The 13,267-nt window shown below is 34.5% G+C and overlaps 1 protein-coding gene and 1 non-coding gene across 2 annotated transcripts; one reads left to right on the top strand and one right to left on the bottom strand.

Annotated features, from left to right (window-relative positions):
* The first annotated feature begins 4,290 nt into the window (after nucleotides 1-4,290).
* Trnam-cau lies at nucleotides 4,291-4,378 on the top strand. The gene is given in 2 exon segments: nucleotides 4,291-4,327; nucleotides 4,343-4,378. It is a non-coding gene; the product is annotated as a tRNA-Met (tRNA).
* A 551-nt stretch (nucleotides 4,379-4,929) lies between these two features.
* Nucleotides 4,930-11,013, bottom strand: LOC117318202 (deoxynucleoside triphosphate triphosphohydrolase SAMHD1-like). The gene is made up of 6 exons (XM_033873235.1): nucleotides 10,866-11,013; nucleotides 10,055-10,108; nucleotides 9,668-9,836; nucleotides 8,328-8,414; nucleotides 7,599-7,697; nucleotides 4,930-6,835 (listed from the first exon to the last, which is right to left on the bottom strand). The coding sequence occupies exons 1-6, from the start codon at nucleotides 10,934-10,936 to the stop codon at nucleotides 6,710-6,712; spliced, it is 606 nt and encodes a 201-aa protein (XP_033729126.1). The 5' UTR covers nucleotides 10,937-11,013; the 3' UTR covers nucleotides 4,930-6,709.
* Between the last annotated feature and the right edge of the window lie 2,254 nt (nucleotides 11,014-13,267).

Genomic DNA, 13,267 nt, shown 5'->3' with positions numbered 1-13,267 from the left:
GTATAATGTGACCGGGTGGGATGTCCTGCTTAGTTTCTGTGTGTTCTGCTAGTAGCGCAAATACAGTGAAATCAGAACCATACTATCACAAAGACGAACATGCCGCAGCCTCCAAAAACACATCACAAGCATGCATCCGACGTAGAGGGTGGTCGTCCTTATATAATCATAGCTGTTGATTGGGCATTAAACAACATACAGAGGTAGCCGCGCTTTAATGAGCATATTTGTTAATAGGACGTTGAACAACACGCATGAATGGCCGTCGTTACATTACCATTTTTATTTGAAAGTATGTTGGACAATACACAGAGGAGGCAGTCCTTAAATGACCATATTTATTGTCGGTTCTTAAAATAACTCGCAGGGGGGGGGGGGGGGGGGGGGGGGCTGTCCTTAAATGACCATTGCTGTTGATAGGACGTTAAACAATACACAGGAGAGACGTTCAATTCATGGCCATAGCTGTAGATAGGACGTGGGACAATACACAAGGGAGGTAATCCTAAATGATCTTAGCTTTTGATAGGACGTTAAACAATAAACAGGGGAGGTCGTCATATTTATTGTCGGTTTTTTAAAGTAACACACAAGGGAGTTTGTCCATAAATGACCACTGTTGCGGATAGGACGTTAAATAAAACACAGGAGAGGCTGTCCATAAATGACGACTGTTATTGACATTGCGTTAAACAATTCACGTGGATGACCGTCTTTAGATAAACATATTGAATTTAGGGACTTAAAACAACACAAAGGCGAGACCGTCAGTGAATGACAAAATTTGACGATAGGATAATGAATATACTAATGAATACAGTACTATTAATGTATGTATCCAGTTCGTCTATTGATTTCCCAGCCTTAATTCAAAATAACCTTATATTCCTTATTAATTCCGGATGCTTAAAACATCCCACGTGCTACGTTCATGTGATTATGATATTATATGTTTAGCTAATTTCTGTGTGCTCCGCAATAACATTGGAAATGTTTCAGATGTTATTGCGGAGCACAATAAATTTTGCAATTTATATAGTTATTCCTCATGAGAGGAGATATAAACCAACATATTAGCGATTTAGTGTTTTCTCGGGTTATGGGTATTGTGGAGATATTAACTTGCTCAAGGGAGAAAAACAAACCATAACAAGAAAGGGCAAATATTTTCAAAATGTTGCATAGGAGTATAACGTCATTTATGGTTGATATTTGTTGTTGTTATGGACGAGCTATACAGTGCAAGTGTGGTTTAGAACAACATTAAGGCTATGATACAATACATACTAATTTTATTCTACAGATACATTCACTTAAATCCTTTTCATCCATTTTAGAAATATGGCATAAATATCTTTACTAATTTCAGTCATTAAATGAAATTATTTGTATTGGTTGTTTTATATGTTCCTCATTCAGTATTTATCATTGGTTGTTTTATATGTTCCTCATTCAGTATTTATCATTGGTTGTTTTATATGTTCCTCATTCAGTATTTATCATTGGTTGTTTTATATGTTCCTCATTCAGTATTTATCATTGGTTGTTTTATATGTTCCTCATTCAGTATTTACCATTGGTTGTTTTATTTGTTCCTTATTCAGTATTTATCATTGGTTGTTTTATTTGTTCCTCATTCAGTATTTATCATTGGTTGTTTTATATGTTCCTCATTCAGTATTTATCATTGGTTGTTTTATATGTTCCTTATTCAGTAGTTATCATTGGTTGTTTTATATGTTCCTCATTCAGTATACAAGTGGGAATGTGGAAATTCTGAAACAATCCAGGAGATAAATCCTTGGTTTCTCTCAAATTATTCAAAATCTAACAACATTTCACATCAACATATTATCAGATACCTGTATCGTAACGAGTTTCCATTTCAATGTTAATACAGGGTAGTGATGATAATCTACCTGAATTGATTACGCTACTATCTACCTCGTTCCAATAATCGCAACATCCGGAAAGCGTACAGTTGAGTTGACCACTATGGAGATTATTTAGTCCAGGAAGATATATATGTAAGATGTTAAAAAAGTATTCTTTCCTCTATCAAAGAATCTATTCTATCATTTATTTACAGAATTGAATCCTTACTATAAATTTTACATACTGGAAAAGCCTCCAGTGAGGTGTTTTTTCCACTGATGTTACTGTTGTTATTAGAATTTATATAATAAAACATCGGGACTGTGTTAGAACCTACCAGCATTATTCGAGTCGCCCAAAAGAACTAGATGTCACATCCCTTAATAATATAGAAACGTTTTACCAATACAACAGTGAATGATCCATGTAAATATAGGCAACACTGATGTAACTAACCCAGTTAGCGAAATATCAGGCCTGCCTTTAGCTATATCTATTTAAGGATTGAATCTTGATAGTTTCATTGAGTCTAACTTGAGTAGAAATTGAAATATTACAAAATAAGGCTAGAGTCGTGGAATAGGAGTATCCTGCATACATGAATAACGTTGTGTTTGGCAACGTTCAACAACAATTGTTATTTGAGACGGCCTCAGCTGTGTAAAAGATGCATGCTTCTATGTTAATAAGGCAGCGATATGTTTATGGTTGTGTAATTTTGACAGCGAGGAAGCATACTAACGAGGACACCCACCTGGTCACATTATACATCATGGAATAAATATCATCGAAAGAACAAGCGGACAGGAAACAAGGAATACAGGGAAATTAAGGGATAAGATATAATTGTATGTGCTGAAACAGAGGAACAAACATCAGTCTTAGATAGTATATCGCCGTTCAGCAGGAGTCATTTAAGAAACCGCCATCTCCCATTCTACCTTGAAGCCAGAGGTATACACACTCTGCTACAGCAAGTAGAGAGATACGACAGGAATACCCTTGCGGGGTTCATTAGGAATATGATGTTGTATTGAAATATATATTAACAGCAAATAAGAATACCACAATATAGGAAAAGCACCTCTGGATAAATAATATATACTCGTTGCAGTTTAATAGATATTTGCATCATACAGCCATTTCGAAATACGGTTTCAATTGTCATTAATCAAGATGGTCTAATATTCCAAATTCATCCCATATATTGAATTATTTCTCAAATTTAAATATTCAGCAACTGATACTCTACAATTGAAATGGATCCCTTTGATGTTGAAATGAAAACATTTATTCATTGCATTACATTAACATCTAAGACGCCATTATGGCTTTCGTATAAGCAAACAGGAATAATGTTTAGGTGATAATATGGCTATGTTTAATCGTATCGAATGGTTAAGTCCGACATACTTTACATGTTTTTACAAGCTTATGTTTCGAACAAAAATTTTAATTCAAGAAATTGTTATATAAACTGTCTCTTAAAATAAATAAGGTTTTCGGCTCTTTCAAGATAAAGAACGTCTGTGTGTCTATAGATATTGTGGTAATGAATGTCCGTGTTAGGCGGCTCTCCCTATACAATCAGACTCGTATTGTTTTGAAGATTTTGAAAAGAAAACAAACAAAAACATCCTCGACCAGAAATTAAGGTTCAGTTGTTGATGTATTCATCTGGGTCCTCAAAGAAAATATCTCAATACTGATCCAAGTCAGCCACCACATTGCGAATGTAAGCTTATGGAATAGGTTATCTGTAAATGTTCACCTTCTTTGTCGTTCAGAATGTTAAGATAATGATAATGGTGTACAAAAGCGTGTCTTTATCCATTTTAACTACATACTGAACGTGTGTTAATGTGTAGGAAGCCGTCTTTGTTGATAACGTCACGCCAGGTGAGCCAGGACGTTGATCTATATTTCAAAATATATGAAAAATATGTATTTGAAAATAAAAAATTATATGGAAAAAAGGAAATAAGCTTTTAGATGATTAATTTTTTTTTGTGTTAAATTACTCCACCATTTCGGGCAATATATCAGCTCCTTTAATAGACAGAGCCCAGTTAAACCATAAATGCTTGGCATGTCAACTAAGTCTTGTTGACGTTAGGGCGCAGTGTTCAGGGAAATGTGCTAGTTGTCAGATAACATTTTAGAACAACATTAAAGTCTTTCAACTAACATATATTTATGCATAAGAGTTTTGTTTGTGGTCATGTAATTAAAATGACGCACTGAAGTGCATTATGGGGATAACCTTAATATTTTTTTCTTTAATATGCGAGTATTTCGAAAAACTAAGTAGGAATGATTATTTTAACATGTATTTAAAAAAATCCCTAACATACGATTATTCTAAAGCGGCAAAGCATATATTTTTATAACGGAAGCAGTAATAGCATTCTATATGCCTCGGTAGCGCAGTAGGTAGCGCGTCAGTCTCATAATCACAAACAGAGCGATCTGAAGGTCGTGAGTTCGATCCTCACCCGGGGCATTTGTTTTTTAAAAGCTATAATTGGAATAATCGTATATGATATAGTGATTTATATTATCAGGATATGAACATTGTAGAAACATTTCTCATTCTTTTCCTAAAATTAAAATTTAACCTTATACATTTTAAGCTGTTTTTTTCAAACTTAATCCCAAATGTTTTTGTAGTGATGATATGTGCTAGGAATTGATTGGCTTATATTGTTTAGACGATGACGTAATTTTGATCCTTGTGACGTCACACTGACGTCACTACCACATTTAGGTACCCATGAATAACGTCTATGAAGTGGAACACACTTACCCCCGAACACACTAGGATTAATTCGTCAATATTTACATAGTTTTCGTATAAAGTTTAAATATACTTCATTACTGACAATGAACGTCTTTCGATTCAGTGAATATGGTGTTATACTGACCAGAGAAAGATACGGTGGACTCGACTTCGGTTCTTTTAATGTGACTTGTATTCTCAAAGCTACTTGTAAATGAAATCATCGTCAAAAGTATTTCATACGATTAATAAGATATTAAACAAGCATGTGTTGTTTCCATTGAGTTAATTTATTGGTAGATGATACAGGTGTATGATTGATAAATTCATTCAATGCCACTGTTGGGTTTACCTCATAGCGAAATATTCCAAACATGTAAATCAATCAATACATCTTAATAATATATTTGAATAATAACAATACATCTGAATAATATATTTGCTTACATTATCATATTGTTATCTTAAATTGTATTATGTTTGTACATATATAGGATGCAGGGCCATGTTGTAAACTAGACATTGTCTAAATATGTAACCCTGGATAAATAAAAGATATTATTATTAATGATAATAAAACTGATCCCAACACTTTCTTAAACAGTAAATTGAGATCACTATTACCCGATTAAAGACTTTTTTCTGTGACATACCCGATGACATTATCACATCTGCCTCCAATGTAATGCCTTCTCATACAAATATTTTAAACTGTAGATATATATTTGTTAGCAAATCAATATACATGTATATATATGATGGATTTATAGAACTGGAATATACAGAGGCTACATAACGAGTGGTTGTTGGATATGGAATTTATTTCACTCCAGTAAATTATTTTTTTGAAGTTTCAAAAGACACAGAATTTAGCTAGTGCCTTTTGTAACCTTTACTAATAACGTGTGAAAATAAATTCCATATCCGAAAATCACGAGTCGTGTTACCTGTTTCTACCACAATAATATCGGCTTGAATCAAAGGGAAACGTGGCTATGTCTTATTTCACTTAGGCAATTATACATGTGATGGCCGGGACCCGCTGATGTGGCGTCATTCGATTATTGATGACGTCAATAACAATTGCAGTTGGGGTTAAAGTTCGAATTCTTAACCACTCAAAAGACCGGAAGGTTATAGAGGTTATATATTTATTTATCCAATATTAGGCACAATTTTACAATGGCTTAAAGTGAAAAACAACGTATTGTGTTAGAAGTAGACATAACACTTTTCAAATAAAAGACCATTTAAGTCTATATCATAGGTATTTAAGTAGTTCAAATTAATTTTATAGCATACCTTTTTGAAGTATTCGCAAAATAACAAAAATTAAATTTTGAACAGCTCATAAAATGAAATTTTGTAGAGGATTACTTTAAAATGCTTTGTACTCCGTTTAAATAATCAGATATACGTTGTAGCTGGATTTCTTTAAAGTTGCCATACTTTTGGCCTTATTTTCGCATCATCAACAAGACAGTATGGAACGAATGCATTGGAAACATACCTACAGAATTATCCTACTCCTATTACATGATAGATAAGTCGTACGTACAAAATTGTAAACAAAATATCGAATACCGTTAATATATAGCAGTTAGTATAAAAGTATTTGACATTACATTTAAAAAATCATAAGTATACACATAATCAAGCATCCAATTATTTATACGGAAGATTAAAAATATTAATATTATATAAAAGTGGCTAATGTTAGATTATACAAATATATCTGGAGTTTATAAGTAAATTACACGATTGTAATTAATCACACCATGACAGGCAAAGGTGATAGACATACAACACACAAACTTTAAACTCATATCTAAATATCACAGACTCAAAGAAATTAAAGGATAATCAAAACATAAATAGCACAAAAATAGTAAATTTATCAATGACCACTTAGTCATGAATAGATTACACAAGTTACCTTCTATATAAATATGAATTGTTTCTTATAAACAATTTGAAATTCATATTGCGTTTACTGTATTATCAGGAACGCGGAGTTGTCCTCTACGCATTTGTTGCTTTGTTGCTCGGCAAGTTTTATTTATTACACCACACTTTGGTCTTTTTTTTCAGAGGTTCCTCGTATTCAGGATCTTTGCAAAACATCCTTGCGACTCTTTCATTAAACCGCTTTGGAACCATCATTAGGCGACCTAAAGCTATCTGTAAAACAATAAAAAATCACGACAATGAAATCAAATAACGATGGAAAGCAACTTTTTGACTCGTGCCCTGACCGGGCCTCGAACTCACGATCTACGGCACCTAATCGCCTAGCCAGGAATACCTGCAGTTTATACCGCTACGCCACATCGGCGTTCTTAAAACAAAAACATTTCAATGTCGGAGTGATGGCTGGTCCGATTTCCTGAGATGACTTTACTATGGTGGAAAACATACCGCAGCCTCCCAAAACACACATACATGTCGCACGCACGGGAGGCCGTCCTTAAATGACTTTAGCTGTATATAGGACGTTAAACAAAATAAACCAAACCAAACTTTACTATGGTGGATATGTTTTAACATGAAAAGGCGAGGATATACAACTATGGAAACAAAATCGTTATTCTAACGCAAGATAAGAATTACCACACTCAGACCTTCCTAGTCACAGACGCCTGAATATAATTTATATCCTAGGTAAATTTGGAACTATCCTCATCGTCGGGGCCTGACAATTAGTTTATTGATGATAGGATGATTTCTTATATTCTTTATGCATTTGGACTGTCCTAGTGTGTTAGCACAATGTAGGGGTCTTTAGGGATCTAGATTGGAATTCATTATAAACAAACACCGGATCCTAAGCAAGACGTTGTCGAGTCCCTATGTTGCTGGCACATGCAGTAATTATGATCTCTAATATAAGATCATCATTATCATTTCGGGGGAAATATCATTGGATTGTAGTCAAATATCTTACCTCTTTCAGCTGTATGGCAGTGTAATTGTCATCTTTGGTGTAGAAGTAGGCATTGAGTACAGGGTTTTTATCCTTATTGCCATAATCGTACGAGGCAATCTAAAAAAAAAAAAAAAAAAAACATAAGTCACATTCTTAACCAAATGGATACCAGTTAGTCTGTCACTGTAATAATTTTAAGTGTAACTGGATCTTTGTTGTGGAAATAGAAAATTTGAACCATATTTAGTCTTTTTTCTTTATATTTTACATAGAGATGAGCTGCTATCATCGTATTTAGGAATGTAACCGATTCCTCTTTCCCTTAAGGCGTATTGTATTTCGTATGCCATATGATTTTAAGGCACCAATAAGATGATATAAAAGCACTTTAAAAATAAACAGTGTTATTACAAATACCATTACAATCACCATGCCTTTACTTACCATTATTACACACATTTTAGAGTACCATCCTAAAATTTTGTAAACTAACTCATTTTCCCGGCGACTTGATTTCCCGTCTTCATTCCTAAAAATAGGCATATTCTGCCTGTGATGGAAACTATATCACGGCAATTTATTTTCGCGAATTTTGATAGCACGCGAAATATGCGAAAATTAATCGCACATGAAAATAAGTTTGTTTACAGAAATTAAATGGGAAATATTTCACTCGTCATTCATAACAATGTCGAAGGGAATCTGTTTTGCATATAACAGTCGACTAATGCGAACCAAATGACTTACATCAACTCCCAAGTTCTTCTGCAGTTCCTTTTCCGCATTCTCCGTCCCGAGAATTTCCTTCACCACGTCCTGCTCCTTCATGTCATTCTGTTTATAGAGATCGATAAGCATGTATTCTTCATTATGGTAAATTATATTAAATGCAAGAGTTATCTGTTCTTGGATGTTTGGTCGTTTGTTTGTGAGGGTAGCGTCATCAATTTATCAGAAACCTACGTATTTTTCTCATATAAGCTAAAGGGGTAGCAATCAATACTTCCTCACAAGAGAAAATAACTCCTCGTTAAGACAATTATGTTATATTGACGTCTTAATCTAACGTGTGTAGTAGATCGTGATGTGTTGTTATATTAAGTGTACATTGTACAAGGGAGGAAGTACCATACAGATGTATTAATTGGAATTATTTTCCTACGTTCTGTTAACATACAGAATGCAGACATTTTAATATCAATTTCATTTTTTAATTAAGCGTAAGAAGATGTTTGGTTTTTGAAAATCATAGTCTAGGTTTGACAAAGATTTACATGGCAGCCATGCAATGACAAATGAGAGAAATACCCGCAGCTTAAACCGTTGCGCCACATCGGCGTTCTTAAAAAAATATCGTTTCAATGGCGCAGTGATGGTCCGCCCGATACCCTGGCATGATCATTGTGCAAGTCGTTGATATGATGATAGGAATACCAGGTATAAGCTGCGGGTATGTCTGGCTAGGCGATTGGGTGCCGTAGATCTTAAGTTCGAGGCCCGGTCAAAATAAGAATATTCTGCCTGTGATTGAAACTATTAATAAATACATTGCGATCAAAGTATTCATATCATCTTATAGACGACTTCCACAATGATCATGTCAGGGTATCGGACCGACCATCACTGCACTATTGAAACGTTCTAGTAAGTAATAACGACGGTATAAACCAATATAGGTACTGGATCCTAACAAACAAATGTTGGATGCGTATTACTAGAAATAGGTGTATGTCAAGTAGTAATAACGACAGTACAGACAAGTAAATTGTCGACTTTTCGAGACAATCTGCCCATCTGTACACCAACTAAGATGTTTCGTAATTAATCATAATAGGCCCTCGGCGAATGAAGTATCGGCCGAGGGGGATCGTTTTTACAACATTACGATATTTTTCGTTGTTTATTCCTACTATATTTGTATAATTGTTCCATGTTCCATCGTATATAATTTACCTGTGTCTTGATAAAGGGGCAGATTGCCTCGAAAATTCGACTTGACATTACTTGACATATATATGTGTATGTATATATTTCAATTTACACGGAATAATTGATCAAGACAATCAAGAAATAGGTCTGTGTCTTACCGTAATGGTCTTCTCGTCGAGATATTTATATAGTTTCCTTTCGTAAATTCTTGCCACGAGCTCGCCAGCAGCTTCGTTTGAAGACTCGGCTATTCTATGCAGCACATCATCATTTAGCTTAATATAGGCGCCCATGTCACCTACAGCTTCGTGTATCCTTTTTTCGTTCCTTTGAATCCACAACATTATAAATCAAGACAAAAGAAATTAACACAGAAGGATGGGAAATATTTAGAGGATTATTGAGGCAAAGCTAGATGTCGACAAAACTTGATCATGGTATATGAATATCAAAGGCAATTATGACAATCACAAAAACACGAAATCAAAATATGCAACTTATTGTCAAGCAAACAACAAAAAACAAAACAAACAAAAGATAGTTACCCATCATCGCCCTTTACCTTCACATCGTCCGCTAATTCCATCGCATCCCCAATCCTGTTTTCATCAAAACAAAACATTATTCAATAATCATAGGCATATTTTATTAGTTTCTCTGACGACAATGTGGTATGTGTTATTCATCCAAAGAAGGAGGTTATATCGAGTTTTAAATACCTTCGGAAATGAGGATATTTTCCCGCATATGCCTTTAGACAGAAAGATAAACAACCACCCCACTCACCCCCCCCCCCCCCCCCCCCCCCCCCCCCACCCCCCAACCCCAATTTAGTTGCTCTTTTACGAAATGAACAGCTCGTAATCACTGCCCTAAATTATTGTTTGATGTGATGGACAAAATACCAAACATGTTTCATTAAAAAAGGAAAATTTAATAGAGCTTATACAAAGGATTTTCTTTCAAATAACAATATGATATAACGTATAACCCGACATGACTTCATTTCTTTTTCAATAAAAAATAAGAAAACGATTCAGCTCATTATTAATAATGACTTTAAACTGCATGATTCAGCTTTTTGTGCCCTTACAGAACTATTAGTGTGATAACGGTGAATACCTCGAGTAAGTTAATCCAGTATTGTGCGTATGTTCTAATTAATCTGTTCTTGTGGACAGACATAGGCTGTTACATTATTAGTTTGTGAGCAATGGACGTTATTTCCGCACACAAACTAATAAAGTAACAATGAAAACATGCTCTTAAGTCTGTATTACGAAAAGACGATATAACAGACACAAAAATCAGGGACAGCTATGACTTATATCCTAATTATTTTTTATCTATGCTTACATCATCTCGACCGCCTTGGTCACTCTGTGTTGATACGCCTTCCGGTGGAGCGTGAACCGGATGTGAAACATCTCGTAAAGAGTGTCGACATCCTTTTAAACATTAATAAACACAAACATATCACAAAATATCAATGATGCGAATGATGAAAATCGACAAACGTCATGTATGCAATAGTTCAAAGATTCACCAACTGATACGCATATATATAAAATCATTCTAGTTATTTATCAATGGCAGTTAACAGTAAGTATACTCAACATAATCACCAACATAATAAACAACAGTCATGATTGTCTCAATACGTCTTTACTTCAAAATGCCGAGTTCAAATTCTCCTAACGTATCAGCTAAATTCTGTGGACCAAGTCACAACGAAACAAAATATACTTTGTAATGAAGGAGAGAATATTATCCTTTTCAGGTGAACAACTGATTATGATTTGTACAAATAAAATCATATATACCTATATATTCTAGATGAAAACACTTGCTGAATTGATTCCACTTAAATATTCAAAGACGGCACCGCGATGTCGATCGTCACAGCTGATAAGCAGACTAAGTATACTGTCAGGGTTTAGTAAGTATGCTTTTATTGTTTATAGTTGGTAAGTGTTCATCCTGAGATATAATCATTCAAAACAAAATGCAGTAAAACAATATGTGTATTTCACGCTTTTGTGCATACACGGAATTTCTATCAATTAACCAGGCCGAGACAACTGTTCCAAAATTAATTGCTTTTCTTTTCGTTTTTCATTTTTCATTTTTTTTTTTTTTTATATTTTCGTGTTTCGGATATGAATTTTAACAAAAGTAAGTGGAATGATAAAAAATGTTTATTTGTTTTTATTTTTTCTGTTGTTACTATATTCGTACCTGATGACATCGACCTAGCTACCACTGTACTAAGGATGGGAAAGCTAAGTTCGAGGCTTAGGTCATAATTAGAACTATCGGAGTCCCTTGCATATCGAGAATCACTTACGAGGGAGATGGGGATGTCAGTTTTGTTTCGCAATGATCGATGCAATATCTCGGTGGGTTTCCCGTTCATAAAATGACAAGAACAATTTGTCAAGTTTTGTTCGGGGACCAGTAACAGTCAGTGAGGTCAACTTTTTCCGAATATTCATACTTTTTCCGATTGAAAACGAAAAGAATGGAGACATTTTCATTCCATGGATATTTGACGAATTAATCAAGATTTCTCGTTGAGGCATTGTAGCTTGGTGTAGCGGAAATGTGCCAATATCATGAGAGTAATGAGACAACAGCTTGCCTTTCTATTCCAACCCGACCTTCCATGTTGGCGCGCTACCTCCCCAACAAACACGGGCTTAATCAGGGAGCATAATTCATGCGAAATGCGTAGGTCAGAACACAAAAATTCCATTCTCATCGATCTAATATTTGCGTGTATAAAACCGCAGGAAAACAATTTTATTTTGCAACGTAGCCTATGACCCAAACGCACTCCTGGAGTATCTGTTAACTTGCCTTTAATTTTTAGTTCGGACACACAACCGCTTCGCTAACCGGCACAAGTAAGACATGTTTTTGAATGACACATGTACTAGAGCGGTACACTGCTAGAAATGTTTCTTAATTTAACGCAATATATATATATATATATTTATACAGGTAAAACGTCGCCCACAAAAATATGTATTTTTATATAAGAAGCATTACTGTATCTATATTTAAAACTTGTATGTTTTGAATTGATTCTGTTAAAGAACAAGTTCATCTAATACCGCTTTAAAAACAGACTGATCCCCATCGTCACAGGCCGTTATAAACCTAGGACTAAATAGATAAGTATCGGTAATGCTAGTATACGAATATATTAATGTCATGATATTGTACAAATGTTTACTATTCTGTAAAAGACAAACCTCTGTTTTCTCTGTATGGGTAAAGAAATCTACGGGGAAAGCTCGGATAACTTCTAACTTTACTCACGGAACACAATATTTAACCCCGAGACATTCCGATCGTTCGGCTTCACAAACACTTTGCTGTAGGCTCTATTTAAGTATGGCATACGCAGTAACTATACACGACAACGCTTCATATATAGCAAGCCTTCGTAAAATGAAAACGAGTCGGGGACCCGTAATTGTACACTACCTAAATAATCGCAGGACAATATGTGTTCATATCTTTTATTTAAAACAACATCACTGTTTTGTGATTAGAAACGTAAAAGCATATTTCGCATGAATTATGTTAAACAATAATTCCATTTAATACCGTTGTTCTAACAAACTTGTCACTATCGCACTGAACATTTCCAAACCTAATGGAAATTAATTCACTAGCATGGTGATAATACATTCCAAAATCCCATAAATATGAATGCCCTAAAGGATTTACCTTATTCCCTTCTAAAACAC

The sequence above is a fragment of the Pecten maximus genome, chromosome 19 (genome assembly GCF_902652985.1).
Source record: "Pecten maximus chromosome 19, xPecMax1.1, whole genome shotgun sequence".
In the NCBI taxonomy this organism is placed as follows: Eukaryota; Metazoa; Mollusca; class Bivalvia; order Pectinida; family Pectinidae; genus Pecten; species Pecten maximus.
The sequence above is the reverse complement of the archived record's forward strand: the minus strand, read 5'-3'. Positions and strand labels throughout refer to the sequence as shown.